The sequence below is a fragment of the Coloeus monedula genome (assembly GCF_965178545.1).
Source record: "Coloeus monedula genome assembly, chromosome: 16".
NCBI classification, from domain to species: domain Eukaryota; kingdom Metazoa; phylum Chordata; class Aves; order Passeriformes; family Corvidae; genus Coloeus; species Coloeus monedula.
The window spans coordinates 6,318,821-6,339,080 of NC_138796.1; the positions used below are offsets into that span (position 1 = coordinate 6,318,821).

The following is a 20,260-nucleotide window of genomic DNA, read 5'->3' on the forward strand; positions in this document are numbered from 1 at the left end:
GGAGTAAGCTTTGTTGCTCGAAATTGCACTGACTTACACAGCCCATTTTTAAAGGGACTAGTCTGAGTTCCTGCTTTCAGCAGCTTTTTTTTTTTTTTTCCCCTGCATGAGACAGATACCCCATTTAATCTGACCTCTTTCTTCAGGTCCATTTCCAGGCTGGGCCTCACCCTCTCCTCCTCTGTCAGACTCATTTATCAAGTGAAGCATTTCCACATACCACTGCATAAATAGACTTGACCTTGTTAAAGCAGCAGCAGCACCTGAGCTCCCACTGATGGAGTCTCTCCAACCCCACAACAGCAATTAACTCAGCCCACTCCTACCCTCTTTCCAGGTGGGGTATTCTCAGAGCTTCTACAGCCCCTTCCTATATGTCTCAAAGGGTGACAAGCTGGAAAACAGTGATTTGGTCTGATTATTGTGCCTCCTTCTCTGGAAAGGGGTGTTTAGGAGCAACTTACTGCTGGCACCACTCAATTCTTGTAACTGCCCCTGCTCAGTCCAAGCACACAGCAAAAGTCAAGATGTACGACGGTACCCCCAGCTCGTGGCTTTCCCTTGTTCCCTTTGCAGTTTCCTCCCAGGCTAAGAAGCTTGCCCAGCATAAAGCTGGGGATGAGAAGATCTCCCAACTCTCAGCACCCCCCAAGCAACACTGACCCTCCCCACCTCGATGGGATGGCCCACATGGTTTAGCACACATGCCCTTCCTCCACAGGACTGTACTTTTAAGGTTTGCTCTACCTCAAGCTCTCTCCTGTTATCTCCCTTTAGAACCCGGCAATAAAACCTACTGGGGTGTTATCGGCTGCCTACAATCACCTCAACTCCACCTTCGACCTTGGCCCCTCCCTCCGGCCCATCCCTTTACGGAGATAGGGAATGAGCCGCGCTCCGATAGCATCGCACTCGCCCTGCCTGCGGCTCGGCACCGGCACCGCTGCTGCAGCCGAGCTTCAATGTCCTTTTATGGAAGAAAAATGAAAATCGCCTGCCCAGCCGTGGAGAGCCTGAGCCGGGCTGAGCCGAGCTGACAGACGGAAACTCGCCATTTGTTGTGGTTTTGGCACTGAGAGCGCCCAGCAAGGTCCCATGCGCGCTGCAAGTTTAAAAAGGGCGCAGCCGAGAGCTCTGGAGCAGGAGGTGTCAGGGATGCAGTGCTCAGGAGGAAGATGGCAGGGCCAGGAAAAGATGGCTTAGAGAGTTCTGCTGGCATGGACATGTTGGAGACAGGTCTCCAGATCAAAGTGGACGCAGCCACGAGTGCTCCATTCCCAAGCCCTATCCCTGGAAGAGCCCTAAGCAACCTGGTCTAGTGGAAAGTGTCCCTGTCTATAATGGAGGGGGAACATGAATGGTCTTTAAGGGCCCTTTCAACCCAAACCATTCTGTAATTCTATGAAGACATGTAGCAAGGTCATCCACACCACATTTCCTTTCCTTCCTTGTCCCAACACATTTTCCTAAGAAACACAGAAGGACGGGAAGCACAGGACTTGGGACAGAAGGTCACTGCCACCAAGAAGAAATTAGAGAGGGGTTTGCCACAGCAAATGCTACCTTCAGCTCTGCACTAAAGCTGTGGGGCTAAGCTCCAAGTAACCATCAAATCCAAATAAACAGGCTCAAGGAAAAACATACAGATAACAGCAATAAGAATGTCTGAACAGAGAATGAGATGGGGCCACGGGACTTTCAAAATGTTTGCACTGCTGTCAGGAAGCTGAATGAGACAGCAGACTTCAACAGCTGGGAAAACATGTTGCAAAACAAGAATTAAGTAATTCTCCATATGTATATCCTACTCTGAAGCATTCTGGACAAGCTCAATTTCTCCAACCAGGACAATCTTTTTTTCCATGTTGCACATGCACCCTGCCAGCGACAAATCCTGATACAGTTTAAGCCTAAACCCACAGCACATCTGGAGTTGGGCAGGGCAGCTCTGGGCAGCACAGCCCAGCCTTTAGCACAGAAGTAATGGGCCCTGTGGTATGTGTTGGATGACATCCTTGGACAGCTGTGTCATCCTGAACACATCCCCTGCTGCTGGGTGCTGGATTACACAAACACTTCCCCCTGCACTCTATAAAACACTCCTAACCGGATCATCGGTGCCTTGTTACCCACCTCTGAAACACAAGCAGCTGTGTGTGCCTTGCTGCACCAGGTACAGAGATCATGGGTGTCACAGCATCCCCCTCACCTCCTTCTGCAACTTCAGGTCTTGTTGATCAAGCAATAATTTATTTCAGCAAGACCACTCCTGTCAGAGCCATGCAAACCGCACAGCGCGGCTCGCGCTTGTTACCAGCGCTGGCGGTGCCCTGCTAACAGCAGCCGTGTTCAGGCGCAGCTCAGTGCAAGTTTAAACCTGTCTTACTTCCAACAGAAAATGAAGGCTAAAAGCAGCTGGGTGCATCTGTTCCTAGCCAGCACCTCCAAATCAATCCTGACATACAGAGCAGCTTAAAAAGGCGTGCCCTAAAATGCCAAGTCTTAGCGCTCCAAATTAAAACACGTGAGGATCGCTGGTGGCCAGAGAGCTTAAGCTGAAGATGAAAGGCAAAAGGGTGGAGATTTTATCCATGGGAGACAGGCACATCAATGCTCAAGGCAGCCCCCAAATCCACTGTGGATGCACAGGAATGGCAGCTGCCCAGGCTGAGGGCAATGCCATCCCACACCATGCTGCCACATGCCATCACCTCTTATACCCAGCCAGCACTGACCCAACTGGGTACCATAAAGTAATAAAAATTCCATGCTATGGAGAGGAGTTTTAAGGAAAAGTCTTGGAAACCCAAGTCCCTGCAATGTGGCCTGGCTACGAAATGAGTGCTGGGGGTTTCAAGCTCTCTGCTGCTCCGTACATGCATTATTTCCATGGCAACAGCAGCTTTCAGCTCCCCATCTCTTGCTGGCTGAAAGCCCTGCAGTGCTTTGTGCTGAGACTGCAAAGAAGGGAAACCATCTCCCTCTCCCACAACATGGCGCCAGGGACACGGCAGCAGCAGCTGGGAACAAAAGCCTTGTCTTCAAGCATTGTGGGGTCTTGGGAGGAGGGAGGCTGAGCAGAGAGGATGGACTTCCTTTTCTGCTGGGAAAGAGCACTTCCCCCACCATGCAGAAGTGCACACTCACCTCCCAGCACTGTACAACTCAACCAGCAATGTGTGCCTTTCCTTGTTTCACCACAATTGCCAGTTTTGGGTTCCTCTGTAGCTCTGGGAGGAGAAAGGTGCATCTTTAGAGATGAGAAACTTGAGCACTGCTTCCATGCAGGGACCCCTCCAAGATGGAGGCTGAACAAGCCTGGCTCCATGTGCAGTCAGCAGCTTATTACAGAGCAAAACCTCAACACTCAGCCAAATCTGAGTGAAAGCTGCCTCTGCCCCAGCACCAGCTCAGACTGCACACACAGAGAACACACCGTAGGATGGCTCGGACAACATTTTTCCTTGGCTAACTAAGCTTTTCCTCCACCCTGCTGTTTGTCATACTAAGATTCAAGCCCTGGCCACCTTACCAGGAGCCAAACTTGACGCCACACAACTGGAGCCACAGTGGCCCTGGCAGATGGTGCCAGCTCATCTGCATGCTCCCCGTGCAGCCGGGCACTCAAAGGAGGCAGGGCAGCTGCCTGACATACAGAGCAGCCACATTTTGGTCCCTTCAAGTGCAAATGACTGAAACTACAGGCGATATGCACAAGCAGTGACCTGGGTATGTGTAGTGTTCTTACTGTTGAGCCCAGCACACAGCCAAAGTAAAGGCTTCCAGCTGGTTCACATCATTTGCTTTACAACGTATCTGTAGCTGGCCCAAACACGAATGAAGCTCCCTGCAAGATTTAATGGAGAGCCTGAGGGTATCAACACAAACTCCCAAAGCAAGACAAAGGATCCAGGTGATGGAGCACAGGGATACAACAGGTCCACCATCTGGTCCTCTTCTCCCCGCCCTCAAAGAGCTCTGAGGTTTTGGGAGAGGCACATTTTGACCTTCCTCTTTCCAGACTTCTCCTTGCTTTAGGTTCAGCTGTGTGAGTGCAGTCCTTCCAACCAGAGAGAGACTCCTTCCAGCATCAGTCATCACCACCACTGAATCTGCCAGAGGCACTGCTAGCAAAGCCAATGCATCCTCTCTAACCTCTGTGGAGTTCCCTAGATTAGCCCTTTCCTCCCTTAGGGCAACCATTTCCTGCAAGCAAGAGAATTAACTGAAATTCTTCATACTGGAGAGAGAGGAGATAGAGGGAGTATGAAGAACCACTGCAGCTGATGCTGTGAGACACCACATCCTGCTATCCAAATTCCTCACCCTCAACTTCAAATCGTAAAGTCATTAAGGACTTCTAAGAAGAGCACAAAGCTACTCAGCAGATTTTCAGCTAATGAATCAACACGAGCTGTCCAGGAAACCAGAAATCCAGCCCACTGGAATGCTGTAACCCCAGGGAGGGTGGAACAGGCAGTACGCTAGGAAGGAAATGAAACAGCAAAGCAGTAGGAAAGGAATGTTTCAGCACCAATCCCTCTTACCATGACTACTCTGCTGCATTACACATTTTAGGGAAAAAGCAACTTCAATTCATTTTGCCCATTGAAGGGTTCATGTTCTTCAAGCCCAAGTCCTGTTCTGTAGTGCTGACATATGTACATTTTGAAAACAACTCGGCTTTTGCAAAAACAGTTAGAAAAAAATTGAGATTTAAATGTGAATCAACATTGCCACCTAGTGCCTAGCAAGCCTCCTTGCTCCAACGCTGGGACAATCCATTGGCACTACATTCCCTTCCCAGCTGAGAAGGGTAGATGTTAACAAAACCTATCTGGAGGTCAGGATCTAAAATGGAATTGTGCATCTTTCATAAGCAGCTTTCTCCCCTCAAGAGTAAGTTCAATTTTCACACCAGACTGCAGAGTTCAGCACTGGCAACTTCAACTTCTCCAGACAGCAGAATTTAACCTTCTATTAACTTCTCAATACAGGCAAAAGGTGATACCACATCAATGAGAGAACCCAAAGTTCTGGCAGCTACAAGTGTAAGGTTAATGCCCTCAGGAGGAATTTCAGTGATTAGCAGGAATCTCAGATCTCATGAGAATTTACTGTTGCGGCTACAGTGATGCAAGAGGCCTTGTAGCTTCATGCCAAGCACTGATCCTGCCCTGCCTTGCTGGCACCAGAAGTAAGCAAGATCCTGCATCTGTTCACAAGACTGGGAAACATTCCTGTGCTTCTGTTTTTCCCCAGAACTGATGGGGCAGAAGCAGCAAGTTTTCCCCATTCCATCCCCCTACTTGGCCTGATGATTCTCATCAGGAACTGGGGAGAGCACAAAGATCTGCCCTTTGAATGGCTGACATTTCAGCCCGCTCTTCCAACAAGTTTTTTTGTCACTTCCAACTCAACCTGTATTCAAGCTATCCCATAAAAGAAAAATGCAGATACCAATTCCCTCAAACATAGCATGTAAGGCTGCTCCAGCTCATTCTCCAGAAGTTTTATTAGATACAAGAGTAGAATTTGGTTTTGACCTACAAACACCCAGTTCCATGTTCAACCAGAACATTTCTGTATATGCAAGACAGCAACCTCTGGCACCCTTAGGCTTTTTAGCCAACACCTTCCAAGAAAAGACAGGACTCCTGCTTCTCTTTAATCAACAGTGCCCTGAAATTCACCTGTCCAGGAACCTAATCTTACAGAAGATCAGTAGGATCCAGCAAACACTTTGACTGCTGCCCTATGCAGATACTGCTGCTAGGAAGGATGAGCTGTCATCCCAGCTCTCCTGTCCAATACTCCAGAAGAGACCAAACGTGAAGTATCCCCTAATTACCTTTCTGCAGCGGGGATTGGGGCAGCTGAACCGCTTCACATCACTGTCCAGTAGAGCTGGGAAGTTACAGAAAGGACACCTGTAGCCCAAAACAAGATACCATTAATGCAGAGTGCCAAACATAGCTTTGCTGAAAGCTGATTTAGTCAAATAGCTGTGTGGAAGTTGCTAAGGCTGCCAACCCAATGCCTGTTGCCAGGATGTGCTGACTATTGCCTTTTTGCTCATATTTCTTCGATCACTTCCCTGTTTGCAATCAAAATATTATATGCTCAGCACTGCTTTTGACCATGTAATTTAGAGGATCAGCACAGAGCTGGCAAGCAAGTCTTGGGGGAGACAAGTCTATTGAATTTTAATCTGCTCCTAGTCAAAGGCAGAATAAAAACAGACCTGGGAAGGCAGAAGTCTGAATTTATAATCCAGCTCGTAAAAAGCTACCTATCTCAGAGTCAGCACAAACGTAGGGTTTCAGGGAACAGTGTTCTAAAGCAGTAAATGCAGCATTCTTTGTGGGACACTCACCTGACGAGCTCATCTGCACAGGCAGCAGCCACCTCCTCCTCAGCTTTCCGCTCGTAGTATTTACAGAGAATGTTCTCTGGAAGCACTTTCTCCAGCTCACTGGTGGGGAAGGAACATGTGCAACTGCCTTCCATGCAGCTGAGCTCTGACTGGGGTTGGAAAGAGAGCTCAGGTTCAGTATGACATTAGCAAAAAGCAGCTCAGGATCCAAAGCATTTTCAAGCAGATCAGTGCAGAGCCTTGCTCAGAGAAAGTAAGAGCTAAAGTCAGCAGATCTCAATGATTTGGGTTTTGTGAATTTAAAAATCATCCAGTTCTAAACCCCTGCCATGGGCAGGGACACCTTCCACTATCCCAGGTTGGTCCAAGCCCTGTCCAGCTTGGCCTTGAACACTTCCAGGGATGAGACACCCCACAGCTTCTCTGGGTAACCTGAGCCAGTGCCTCATAACAAAAACGATTTTTCCAATCTCTCATCTAAATCTGTCTAAGACGACTGCCAGAGAATGGGTTTGCTATGGAAAGAACAAGCCTAATTAAACAAATCAGGCCTCAAACAAACACTGGGCAGGAAGATGCTGTTGCCAGCTGGGATCACAATTCACTCCAAGTCCACTGTGACGACATATTAGCCCTTTATTATTGTACAGTCTCTGCTGAGAACCAGCACTGACACGGTGCATTCTTTTCAATAAAGTCATATAAAATACAGCTGCCAGTTTATACATTTACACAAAATGGATCCCAGAGTACAACAGCATCCCACAGTTTGAGCATCATATCCTGAGGCAAAGGAGCACACACACTTCAGAGCAGATTAATGACTTGTTTATAGCTCAGCTAAGTACCAGGATAATTCCTAGCTACATCAGAGACTGAGGAGGTTAGTAGTGCCATAGAGGAACCAACCCCCAAATTAAGTTGGGATCACAGTGATATTATGAAGGACAAACACTCTTAGGTAGAAGACTGGCCATGTCAGAGATAAGTGTTCTTAATGAATAAGCCACTGGTTTATTTAGTAGAAAATAAAAGCAAACAAGTTATTCTGTTACTATGATCCTAAGAATCAAATTGCCAAGCATAGAGCAAACAAACAAACAAAAAAAAGAGGTTAGTAACCCTGAAATCCTGTGCAAAGATCACATTGTAAAGTTGTTGGCTTCACTTGATGGCGAGACTGACTTGGATTTCAGGACACCATTCCATTCAAATATTTCCTGGGAAGTGCAGTTACATCTGTTTTAAGCAACAACCCTACACAAACAGCAATGTCACCTCCCAATAGCAATTATCTATTTCCCCCTTGTCCAGTTGTGAAATCCTTACCTTCCCAGAGCCAAAAACTGCCTCCTGAGCATATTTAATTAGGCACTCCTTGCAGAACAAGTGGCCATCTGCACACTGAGTCAATTCTTCGAAGGCAAACTCCCCGTAGCAGCAGCGGCACTCGATCATCTGCCCATCCTACAGCCACCAGAGGAACCAGCATCAAAACATCAATAGCTATAGCAACACACACACATACAACTGCAAGCCAGAAAAAAATGCCAGCATGAATCCTAAAAAACAGCTACAGATATACACCATTCCATTAGATATTCTATTTGGTGGTCCAAATTCATTAAGTGCAACCAGAAACTCAGTTTTAAGTCACTTCATATCTACACGTCCTGCGTGACAGGTTCCAAAAAGCTACAGAACATGCAGTGATTAATAATTCTCAGCTCACAGGCAGAGCAGCATCTTGGGTTTGGGAAGCTGCAGTCACAGGGAAGCAGCTTGAGTGTACACACCACTCTCATGGGGAAAACCAAGATTCAGATCTGTTACCCTCTAAAGAACATTTACCATCTGTCTGGGCAGACCCTGTCTTTGACTCTTCACTGTGGAGGTGGAGAAGTTTGCCACTGCTAAAAAGTAAGCATAGCCCACTTTTCCAAAGTTTGAGGAGGAAATGAGCATTGAGACTAAAATGTAATACACAGCTGCTGAACTGTTCTCTACATTTTCTCTGAAGTGAACGCTGATTTTCAGGTTTTCAAAGAATTCTTTCTGCAAACAAGGAAGGCCTTCCCACTGGCCAAGCTCCAACAACAGTGGATGTGTTTTAAACAGCCATAATGGTGGGAGCAAGAGTAAACCTGATGCTATTCTATTGCAGTGTTTGTTCTGAGCAGTGAAGATACAAGCTGAATTACTACAGATCATTACATGCATCAATACTGTCTTACTGGCCTCAGCTCCTGTCTACCTTTCCTTAAAGCCAGCCAACACACATTACACAGGTTTTGCCAGCTCAGCAAAAGCAGCAGAGTGAAATGCAGCTTCAGAAAAGCTCTGTTCCAGAGCTAAAAGGATCTGTGAAGTAGGAAGTGCAAAACAGTGTCTGTGCATAAGCTGAACTCAACTTATAATATTAGATACTGACCTTCTGATATTGCTCCTCATTCATCTGCAGAGCCAGGAGGAAGTCTGCATGCTGCAAGAGAGACATGTGCATCTGTAATTACAGAATAGATAAAGAAATTTTCCAAACTCTCAGCTCATTTACATTATCTCAGGACTCACAAACCACTATAAAAGGCTCGCTGTCTGCTTGTAACATCACTCAGCCCATCCCTCCAATCCATTAAGCTATTTATGATTCAGCTAAAACAGATGGGAGAAGCAAAGGCAGCAAGAACAAAGAACCAAATTCTATACTGTGGAGGGCTGCTGGTTCAGATTTCCATGGGCAGAGATGATCTCACCCAATGGGCCCCTCCAGAGAACATGAGCTTTGTGTTTCAAAGGAGACCTTATCCATCTGCCTAAGAGACAAAGATCTTTAAGGAGCTACTTTAGAAAGAATTGTGGGTGCAGAGCTGTGAATTCAGTCTCTCCTCAGCCTAGGAGAGGAAGACAACACAGCAGTGGGTGTTGCAGGTTCTGCTTCAAAACACACAGGTCTCCGCTACAGGACAAACTGTTCTGGAGCCACAGGACTGCCAGCCTGGGAAGGCAGTGAGGGGACACACTGCCTTGGGCCTGGTCATTACTCACCACCAACACTGAGCTGCAATTACAAGCCCTAAAACAGCAGAGAAGCCTGCTAACAATTAGAGGAAAGAGTTAATTAGTGGAGTTTTCACCCCCTCATAGCAAAACACCCCATCCAGAATGGTGTTTGCACAAGCAGCAGCTGCATATTTAAGTAAATATGAAATTCTGTGCTTGGCTTCTTTCCTTTAAAATTGAGTTACTTGGGAAAAGACATATGCGTTAACAGGTAGGGAAGGGGAAAACATAGTTATTCAATATTTGGTTCAGCATTTGAATTTCTGTAAGAGACAGATTTTTCATGTTTAGGGCCAAAACCTCAACATTTGTTGAAGATTCGCACATGATCAAAGCAGCTCCTATCACTCACCTCTGCCATCTCTTTCACTTTCTGCTCATAGAATTCCTGCTCCAGTAGCACTGGTGGGAGAAGGGAGAGCTTGTCATAGGACCTCCAGTGCCGTCTCTTGTTCTCCAGGAAGAACATGCGCTTCTCAATTTTCACATCCCCTGAAGCAGAAATAAAGGCTCAATAAAAAAGGGATGGAGCAGCCAGAACAAAGCTTAAATCCTTCCTCCACACACAACACCAGGTGCAGACTTTCAGCAGCTCACACAGCACTTTACCAAGCAGAGGCACTAATGAAGAGCATCTCCAAAACAGATACCAGTGACAGAAACTCAGCTCTTTTGGGACCACATCCCTTTTAAGAGGAGTTTCTTTCTGCTGCAAGCCAGTTCTGCTTACAATAACGATGCAGAGAGCACCATACACACATCTTGGCATTTACCTTGCTCAAATTTGAAGTCTATGTATGAATATTGATTCATTTCTTTCCTCCTTTTTCGTTTCCCGCTGGTTTCAGGAGACAGCTCCTGCCACTTTTTGATAGCATCTGAAAAGGCCTAGAAAACAACATACAGGCTTAAATCCTGTGCCTGGAAGAAAGCAGGAGCACTCAATTCAAGCTGAAGCACAGTACAAGCATGGGCATAGGACTGATCCAAAACTGGAAAGCCAAACACACCAAATAAAAGGAAATATGCATCTTTCCTTTGCTCACTTTGTTACTTTATGTACTCAAAGTAATTATTCCATAAAAACAAAATAGGTGAATGGTACTTCATAACAGCTCAGCTGTTAATATCAGAGTGGGTGCCAGCTGTATTAAGCAGAGTTGGTTTGCCTTCTTTTTTTGTTGCTGGGTTTGGCTTTTTGTTTAAAAAGGTGAGATTCCAATACTCAGTGCTCAGTCAATCAAGTGAAGAGACAGGAAGTTTTATTTTAGTTAAGTCCTGGAATAGTAAAGAATGAAGCTCAAGCAAGGGCATATTGGAGCAGATCTAAGTCAAAAACTTGAAGCCACACTAACATTCAGCTTGCTGATACTTAAAACAAGTGTCTTTGCATCTCCATGGCAGTGAAACTCTTTTGTAATAAATACAGGACTCATGCCACAAGCCATAATAAGAACAAACAGGACAGCAATACTCAGGCTGCTTTTCAATTCCACGCAGCCAGTTCACCAGCAGCAGGAGTTAAATGTTTTAAGATTTAACTAAATGTCTAGGTTTTATTGGCAATTATACTGCACTTCAGTGGCGACGTACAGGAACACATCCCACTTTAATGTATCACCCACCATCAGCCAGCTCGTGTTTCCCCAGCTCCCCTATTAGGGAAAGTAAAAACTTCCTGCAGCATTCTGTCTGGCCAATAAATTTTGAAAATCTCTACTAAATGGATTAAAACTTCTTAAAAGGAAAGGAAGATTATTATAAAACCCATAACCACACGGCAGCAGATGGTACAGTAAGGCCAAAGCCACCACAGTGGTCTCTGCAGACACGGGAGATAAGCCCAGGAAAGAAAACAGACTTGAACTGGAGCACCTTTCGTGTGATTGCATAGTGTCCCTTGAGCTCGTGCAGTGCCCACTTGATGTCCTGGCTGCTCAGCATTTTGAAATCTGCCATGAGGAGATCAGCTGCCTGAATAAAGCACCGCTGGTCAAGGGGGGCAAGTTTGGAAAAGTCAAAGTAGTCCACTTTAGGCACCTAAGGAGAAAATGAAAAAGATTAAAAGGCTGCTATAAATACACACAGGAACGCCACAAATGGCTCTCTCAGTGATCAGGACATTCTGCAAGATCACCCAAAACTCAGGTTATGTGTCACCCAGCTCTGAGCACCTTAGTACAGTGTGGCTGCAAAGCCTACTGGACCAGGCACCTCTGCAGGTGACCTGCACAAGGTAAAATGTAGTTTAAAACCATTGTGTGTGGCTGCCTGAGACAGAAAGGAGAGAAAATATTTAGGTTATACTATGAAGAATTAACAACTTTATTAGCTTGAGGTAGAAAGATACTTCCAAGAGTAGAAAGAGGTATTCAACATCTCTCAGGCCACAAAGAGCTATTTCAACATCCTCAAAGCAGCTCAGAGAGAATTTTTTGTTAAATGGACATTTTAAAACACAAATAAAATCAAGCAGCTGTAGGGAGATTTGCAGTTAGGAGGCTGCAAGGCAATGCCTAAAGGCCTCACAAGAGATACCGGAGGGCCAAGGCTACTTCATGTGACAGAACAATTGTGGGATTCTTGTCTCAGTTATCAAAATGAACACTTGAGATGGGGCAGTGACAGGCAAGCAGGGCAGAGGGGTTCGCTGGAGGCAAAGGAGCAAACACTGTGCAGCTCTGGCACAGCCAAACAGGAAAGGCTTGGAAGTCATCTTGCAAGCAACTAATTATTGCTATTTAACACAGCCTTACACATACCCAGAGGCCTCTTGTGAGAGCAAGGCTCAGTCAAGCACTCTGCAAACACACACTAATCAAAGCAGACATCCCAAGGTCCACTCAGGCTGAACAGACTGCCCAGAGGCAGCAGGAGATGAAGATACTCTCACTTGCCTTTGTCTCATCTTGGCTGGCAAGCAGGCTGCTGCTGGGGTTTAAAACCACTCTGCCTTCCTTCTTTGGGTAATCTGGATTTTCCAGAAGGAAGTTACAAAGTCTGAAAAGATAAATATAGTTACTTCAGGGTTGGAGAGCTCAGGTTCATTTCTCGTTTGTCCAATTTTTAGTATCCTGTAATTATGAGGTCATAGTCAAAGCCTGCCCTGTAAGGACCAAAGGTGGTCCTAGGCTAGAGCAAGTAAATGACTGAGGATTAAGTAAAAAATAATCAGCTGTGTGGCTGCAGAAGGAAAAGCAAATAGGCTTGTCTTTCAACAATTAAATTTACATACATGAAGCTTGTATGGATGAGCTACTAATCATTTATGGAAAAAACAGTAGAAAAATCCCTACAAAACCCACGAAAGGGTGATGTCTTCCTCAACAAACTATTACTACAGATTCAGACTTGAATGAAAGCCTCCATTTTCAGTTTACCTTCACATTAAAGCAGCCAGAGCAAACTGGTTTAGTGGAAGGTATCCCTGACCATGGCAGACGGGCTGGAACTAGGTGACCTTTAATGGCCTTTCCAACCCAAACTATTCTGTGATTCCATGATTAAAGCAGAGACAAAAGCATGTTTAAGATGTGTGTCTACATCGAATACAAACTCTGAGTACAGGTTTCATTGTAACAAAGCTTGCAATCACACCAGCATTACCCAAACTCCACTAGAAACTGGTCTGGTGAGAACAGCACTTAGAAAAGAATCACTAAAATTGCTGAAAAATTGCCTAATAGCCTGTAAATGCAGCATACCTGAGGTCCTACCACAAACAGCCATAACTGTTAGGTAAATGTAGTTTAACGGAGTATTTTAGCTTAGAAAAGACTCAGCAAGGGGTTTCCAAATGCCCCATTGCTGGAGAGCCACAAACACTCCAGAAACCCTTCTGAAAGGGCAGCCTGAATCAGGCTCCCACAGCTTGTTCTCAGACCTCACCAAGCAGCTGTGCTGGCTGGGGCAAGTAACACAAGCTGTTCCTCAGTTTCCCCAGCTGCAGAATAAGATCCTTCTGAAAGCAGCCAGGACAAGCAATTAACATTTGTAAAACTATTGGAATGAGAAGGTGCTAGGCTGCAGCAAAGACATAATTGCAGCTAATTTACATTCCTGATGTCAGAAATCAGTCCCTAATTAAGAAATCTGAACTGGCTTGAAGCATTAACCCACTATCAAGGCACGATTACTTTAGCCCTGCTTTCACATTCAAAGCAGGGGCATTTCTTTTTGTTTAATCAGGTATTGACATATTGAGACAGAAGCTTTTGACTGAGTGTGAATGCTCCAGCACACAAAAGCTGAATAGATGATACCCTGCTAAGAGGGGTCCCACATCTCATCTTTCACATCAGTTGAAAGTTTTAAGAAGATCATTTCACGGAAAACAACAAAATATCTTGGCACTGAGCATTTAATAGCTTCCAGCTCCCACCTCTGGCCATCCCTTTGGTAAAAGATAACTGTTTTAATCCAACAAAACAGAAACTTCAAGGAGCTCAGACCGTGGTTCTAAGAAAAGGGTTTCAGCTGGGGCACGGCCAGGGTACATTTGAACTATCCTGCATGTTGCCATTTCAACGCTGAGGATTTTGGGGGATGCTGACCTTCAGTGTGTGACAATTAGTTAAATGGGTCCCGGCACACAGCACACCCACACTCACAGCACTGTTCATTAATATCTGCACCACAGGACACAGAGTTGGTTAAAAGCCTCATCCCTGCCCAAAACCAGCCACCCTTATTTATTATATTTCAAGCCTGATTTAGCTTGACACACCATGGAGATCAAAGAGACCCTGCCAGCGAGGCTGACCAGTGCTTTGACCCATTTGTTCTCACACAAAAGCTGCAGTGACAACTCAAAAGATAGTTTGGTTAAAGGAATAAAAATATGGAGAAGAAATCTTTATCATCCAGTAAGTGGGTAACGCACCGCTGAGCAGACACTGTAGCTGGCCTACAGGGAAGCCTGGAAGCACCTTTTCATCTCACTGGGTCTGTGGCACACAATGGGAGAGAAGAGATTTCGGGAGCAAAAAGGGAAGGAACACATTAAGACCGACAGAAGACAATAGTGGGATTTAATTCCATCAGGCTTCTCTAAATCCCCGCAGGACACAAACCCGAGTTTTTTCACACAATCTGGGAGGGTCCTGCAGTCAGATGCACAACTTCAATAGCCCAACTGCTCCCAGGAATGGCTCTGTTTATCTTCTACATCCCCACCACAACCATCCACCTTGAGGTGCACCCAGTCCGTGATGTGGGCACCCCAAAGCTGCTCCACCACTGCAGGGAAAGCACTTTTCAAAGCCCAGAAAGAAGTACTAGTCTGTTGACTTTCTAAACAAGAAGCCTTTCTTTGGAGACCCGACTTCTTAGCACAGGCAAACAGCAGAATAGGAAATCTATGCCCAGTGTATGGGATCATCCTTAGTTCCTCATCATTTAACTTATTTATGGCCCAATGACTAATTCTAAGCCTCACACACTTAAATGCTGCTTAATTAGTGCTCTAGTTAGCTGGAAAGGGCATTGGACTTAGACAAGTGAATACTCTGACAACCAACACCTATTCCTCATTCTTGTATCACACAGTAACCAGTTTGGACAAGCTGGAGATAACAGAGACAGTTGCAGAGAGAGAGAGAGAGAGGCCACCAAGCATCAGACATCAGTCACAAGTGATTTACTTCAAACCATCTCCTCTCGGTGCTGCTGGTGCCAGCACACGCAATCCTGCGCTGCCCAGCTCTACCCAGAAGGGCAGGGAGATGATGCAACTCAGCAATAAGGTTAATCACTTTTTTTTAAACTTTTGACTCCAACATGACTCCCAGAAATCTCCAGTATGATGAACATTAAGGTAGTCCTGAGCTGTTAATGCAGTTTGTAAAGCAAGTCCTCACATTGATTTTCCACTCCTTTTATTTCATTTTCTTGCTCATGTTTCTGCTCAGTTTGACCAAAATCAGTCCCTCAACACACCTCTAGAACCAATCCTACCAGCCCTTAAATGTCTTTGCTCTATTCTATCACCCAAAAATGACGTGAGAGAATTCAAACAGCACCACTGCTACTTGAGCAGGTAAAGGTGATAAAAGTCAACATCATAACACTAAATAATGGACTCCAAGGCAGTGTTGGCTTTACCTGAAGAATCCAAAACCCAGTGAAATGAAGGAGGGAATGATTTCTTCCAACTCAAAACTCACCAACTCACCTCCATACTATGTTTTATAGCAGTCATCTTAACACTTTAATCCTGACACTCACTCTTTTTAAGAGCCCTAGTAATAGGTAACAAAATTATATGTAATTCTTTAAATAAGCAAATCATCTTAAAAGCAGAGAAGCTAGAGCACAATAGAATTAGAAAGGACTTAAGAACAGCTCTATTAGAAGTACAAAAAGAAAGAATCTGTGCTCTTTGGCACTATCAAGGCAGTGCTGAGCCCCAGCCCAGATGTGATCCAGAGCAGTATCCCTGGCAGGTGGGGACATGGGAAAGTGCTGCAGTTGTATGACACACTGTAGTTCTTGGCTCTACACTTACACATTTAAGTCATAGCAGTTCTTGATGATGATTAATTCTTCAATATATTCCTTCTTCACATCTGGGAATCTTGCTTCCTAGAGGAGGAAAAGCTAAAGGTTATGTAGGTATTAGAGGAGCTGTGTAACACACATAGCACCCAGGACAGGGATTTACAGGTAATTAACCAGCACAATCCTGAGACTTGGGGCAAAATGGTCAAGAGATCATTTATAGCCATCCAGCCTTGCTCCACAGGATGACTGCTAGCAGCTCTATCTCAAAGGAACAGTGAGGGTTGTGATGTGAAAAGCCAAGAGCACGTGGCCTAACGAGAGATTCAAGCTTTGTAGGAATGATCTACAACACAAGGAAAGTGAATGTTTACCTTCAGCATGCCCATCAAGGAGTTGCAGTTATGTGCTGAAATACAACATTCCAAAGCAAAAGGAAGAAAACCAACAAGTACACTCACCCAGTGAACCCAGACACACCAGAAATGAGACCAGAACAGACAACAAACCTTTACTGGCATTTCTGTGAAGGCTCTCCCAGTGTTTGCTGCTCTCTCTGGGGTTTTTGTACAAGCACTGCAACCAGTTGCAACCATGTGGTATTTTGTTTTGCAAGACTGGACTGGTCAGGGTTGTCAAGCAACCCTGACAATGCAAGAATAGCCTCTTACCCATCTCAAAGGCACTGATCAACAAGGTCTTACTCGGAAAGAACTGAATTATGTTAGATTGCTACTTAAGAAAATATTTTCCTCAACTCCACTTTTCCCAAGTAGAATTAGATATGGGATGTGGAAGGAAGACTTGGAGGGGATGGGGTGGTGGTGGAAGATACAGGCACATAAGAATATACTTGTTTGCAAGAAAAAATGTTCAATAAGACAGCAAGAGAGCCTTCCTCCCTGGCAATCAAGGGGAGGGGTGTGCAAACATTAGACACATGAATCATCCCATTTTTATTTAGCTTTGTTTATCATATATACACCATGCTGCCCAAGCTGCTGAATATACCAAAGGATAAGGAGTGTCCTCCCTGGGGGCTGTTGTCATAGCCAATGTCCCTCATGCTAAGCTTCACATATGGAGCACGTGGAGTTAACATACACAAGTCTTCATGCTGCATATCTAGTTATTCCTTGGTGCTGCTGCTTGGAAATCCACACCACAAGGGCAACCATTACCCCTTGCCACCATGGTGGCCTTAACATGGGCACGGACCAAACTCCTTTAGGAGCTTAAAAGCAGCCCTGGCTCTCAGCCATGTCTCAAACTTCCCTACTCCTACTCCACCCTGTAGCATTCTGCCACTATTTGGTGTCTCAGCTTTGCTCATTTAGCTTTGTATCCAATCCTAAACCAGCTCTACAGTGTTGAGTTAGGAATCAACCAGACAAAACCAGATTAGCAGATCCAAGAGGGCCTTTCAGGGAACAGACCCAGATTATTTCACCTCAAACCAACATTTTCCAAGACAGTTCATCACATGCTCCTCACCTGGTGCACGGCTGTCTCAGCCAAACAAAGAGGATTTGCAGCTGTGTGTTCTGAGCGTGTGAAACTCTACACACCTTGAAAAACCTGTCTGAAAACACCATGCACACAGGAGGCAGAGGAGCCCTGGGAATACTTACTGTCTCTCTGATGAGCAGCGCAGTGAGGTCCTGCTCCTGCCCAGCAGCTCCCTGTTCTGGCACATCCCCTGAGCCAAGTTCGTGTGAGCCCTGTGCAGGGAAGGCGGGCCCCGGCTGCTCGTTGTCTCTCCCTGCCTGCTGACCCGATTCCTCAGGGGGATGTGCCGGCTGCGGGGAGGCACGGCCTGGAATCCCGTCCTGCTGCGGCTCTGGCCGGGGGAAGGCTGGCCCAGGAGCCTTCTCTCCATATGCCCTCAAAGATCCCGGGTCTGCCTCTGGCTGCCCTTGCTGGGGAGCACAACCCTTTGCTACAGCCTGTGGCTCATCTTGCAGTGGTGGGAAGTGCCGGGGTTCCAGCTGGCTGTTCTCCCGGATCTCCTCCTGCTCCATGGTAGTTTTAGCAGCTATTTCTTCAAGTTTCTGCTCTGGCTCCAAGTTCTCTCCTTGCCATTCCCGAGCTTCCATCTTTTCCTCCTGTTGAGGTGGAAGGTCTGCATTCTCCAGACTAATGGTTTCTGCGTTATTAGCAGGCTGTGGATTCATCTTGATCAGTGGCAGCAAACTTGGGCCAGGCTCCTGGTTACTTTTAAGTTCAGAGCTGGGGCCATTCATCTCAGATCGTCCAGGCTGCTGGAGGGCAACGTCCACACTCTCATCCCTGCTTGGTCCAGCATTGCTCTCCTCCATGAGGTTATTCCCATCTCCCTCACAGGGCAGAGCTGAATCCTGCTTATCCTGCAGGTCTGTGCTCATCAAAGGCTCCACAGCACTTTTAGATCCTCCTTCTCCCACAGTGTTTGCCCCCTGCCATGGAGCAGCAGGTCTGATGACGTTGGGACGCAGAGGCTGCTGTTGCTTTGGGGTCTGAAAAGGACACACACAAGATAAAGTAGGAATTCTTGTCTGCATGTTAGAATCTTTGCTCCAGATACTTCTGCATCTAAGAAAACTTCTGATGGGAAACTGATAAACAGCCTGCTCAGCAAGCACAGATAAATAATAAAGCACAGAACTGCAACCCACATATCTGCGTCCTCAGCTTGTCCCCAGGTGATACAAGAACCTTTGGCAGAACTGGGGATGCACAGGACTTTCAAAATGGAATAATTTCCTAAGCTCACTTCAACTAAGCTAACCCACTTCCCTTCCACTAAAACAGTCTGGGAAGGAACAACTAACTGATGACATATTTGTGTTCTCACCAATTTATTTAAACAGGCAGGAACCAAAGCTCAAAACATTAATCTCTGGCCTTGTTCTTGCCTCTGGCAGACAGACTGCTGTATGCCAACAGAGCCTGAGTGTTCTCTGCTGCTGTTTTCAACTGAGAAGCAGAAAGGTCAGCTTTGCAACCCATTTTCTCAGTGCTTCTGGTTAATTTAACAGTAAAGTGCAATATATTCTTAATACAAGACAAATATGAAATGCTACAAAAACATAAGTGCCTGCAACAGCCCAACGTGAATACAAATAACAGAGGAATATAAAGCATACAAAGTACGTATATAAATCAAACAACGCATGGTTTGAAAACACCTTCAATGGAAGATCAAGTCCTCTTGCAAAGCACTCCACCTTGCTGGATTCAGACAGACAACTTTATGGGAGCTACAGCCTTCATCAACTAGAACTTAAACTATGCAGCGTAGTTTAACAGCCTGGTTCTCCCCTCCCATGCCCAAAATATGACTAAATTAAGCCAGAAAAATGCCATCATTTCACCATTATTTCAGCCATCCTAAGTAGATTGCTGTAACCAGGCAGGACTCAAAGGAATGCATCAGGTATTTGCACAAGACTTGGCTATACAGGCCATGAATAAAGCACTGCAGCTACAAGAATGAAAATCTACCTCTGCTAAGATGACTACATCATCATCATCTTCCTCAGTCTGCTGCTTTTCTGGCATTTCCAGCAACAAAGGCAATTCTTCATCTGAGGAATCCGATATCATGATAAGACTTTCATCCCTGTGGTTTATCCAGTCTGCAGAACAGTAAGTAAAGTTAAAGTTAGCTGTTGGCTCAAGGCAAACAACTGGAATTACAGGGCACATATAGCATTGAAACATCTGAGAAAGCAATTTTCCCATTTGCACTGCAGGAAGCAGCATTCAGAGGTTACCAATTCTTCTGCAAGGCATTGTTACCGCCACTCCTGTGTCCCTAAGCCTCCAGCAAAACACCTGCACAGCTTCAGCTCATCACAACAGCACTGCGGGGACAGCCACTGACACTCACAAAGAATCTTCTACCCTGAACTCCAGCACAGTCAAGCTGCTGCAAAAGTTATTACAAACAAGGCATGTAGGGAATACGTCTTCAGAGAAATCCTGGACTTTCAGTATCGCAGGGACATTACATTTTCTTTGTCAATGTGCAGGGCATTCTAGCAGAGAGATAAGAGTCTCTGTGCAACTCATCCTCTTCTGAAAGACTACCTTATGCAGGGCCGAGATAAGGCCTGTGGCTATTAGATGACAACCTTGTGCCTCAAGGTTTGTCAAGAATGCAATATAGATGCTAGTCAACACAGCTGCTGGAACACAGGAGAGATATTCAAGGCAGGAACAGAGGGTTTCTGTACTGCACAGAGAACATACAACTATGCTTTCCCTAAAATTAGACATGTTTCAGCTTATTTTTTAGCATGAGTGTTCATTTATCACCTTTCAGGCATAGAGAGAAAGCATCAC

General features: G+C 45.6%; 1 protein-coding gene across 2 annotated transcripts in view; it reads right to left on the reverse strand.

Annotated features, from left to right (window-relative positions):
- Positions 1-20,260, reverse strand: part of RNF216 (ring finger protein 216) — a 78,044-nt gene that overhangs the window by 42,041 nt on the left and 15,743 nt on the right. For both annotated transcript variants that reach the window (XM_082291798.1, XM_082291797.1), the window contains exons 3-13: positions 19,418-19,551; positions 17,566-18,429; positions 15,942-16,018; positions 12,334-12,436; positions 11,312-11,476; positions 10,210-10,324; positions 9,789-9,928; positions 8,808-8,858; positions 7,706-7,843; positions 6,377-6,525; positions 5,852-5,930 (exon numbers count right to left, since the gene is read on the reverse strand). In XM_082291798.1, coding sequence (XP_082147924.1) covers positions 5,852-5,930; positions 6,377-6,525; positions 7,706-7,843; positions 8,808-8,858; positions 9,789-9,928; positions 10,210-10,324; positions 11,312-11,476; positions 12,334-12,436; positions 15,942-16,018; positions 17,566-18,429; positions 19,418-19,551 — 2,015 coding nt within the window. The remainder of the gene's footprint in view (positions 1-5,851; positions 5,931-6,376; positions 6,526-7,705; positions 7,844-8,807; positions 8,859-9,788; positions 9,929-10,209; positions 10,325-11,311; positions 11,477-12,333; positions 12,437-15,941; positions 16,019-17,565; positions 18,430-19,417; positions 19,552-20,260) is intronic.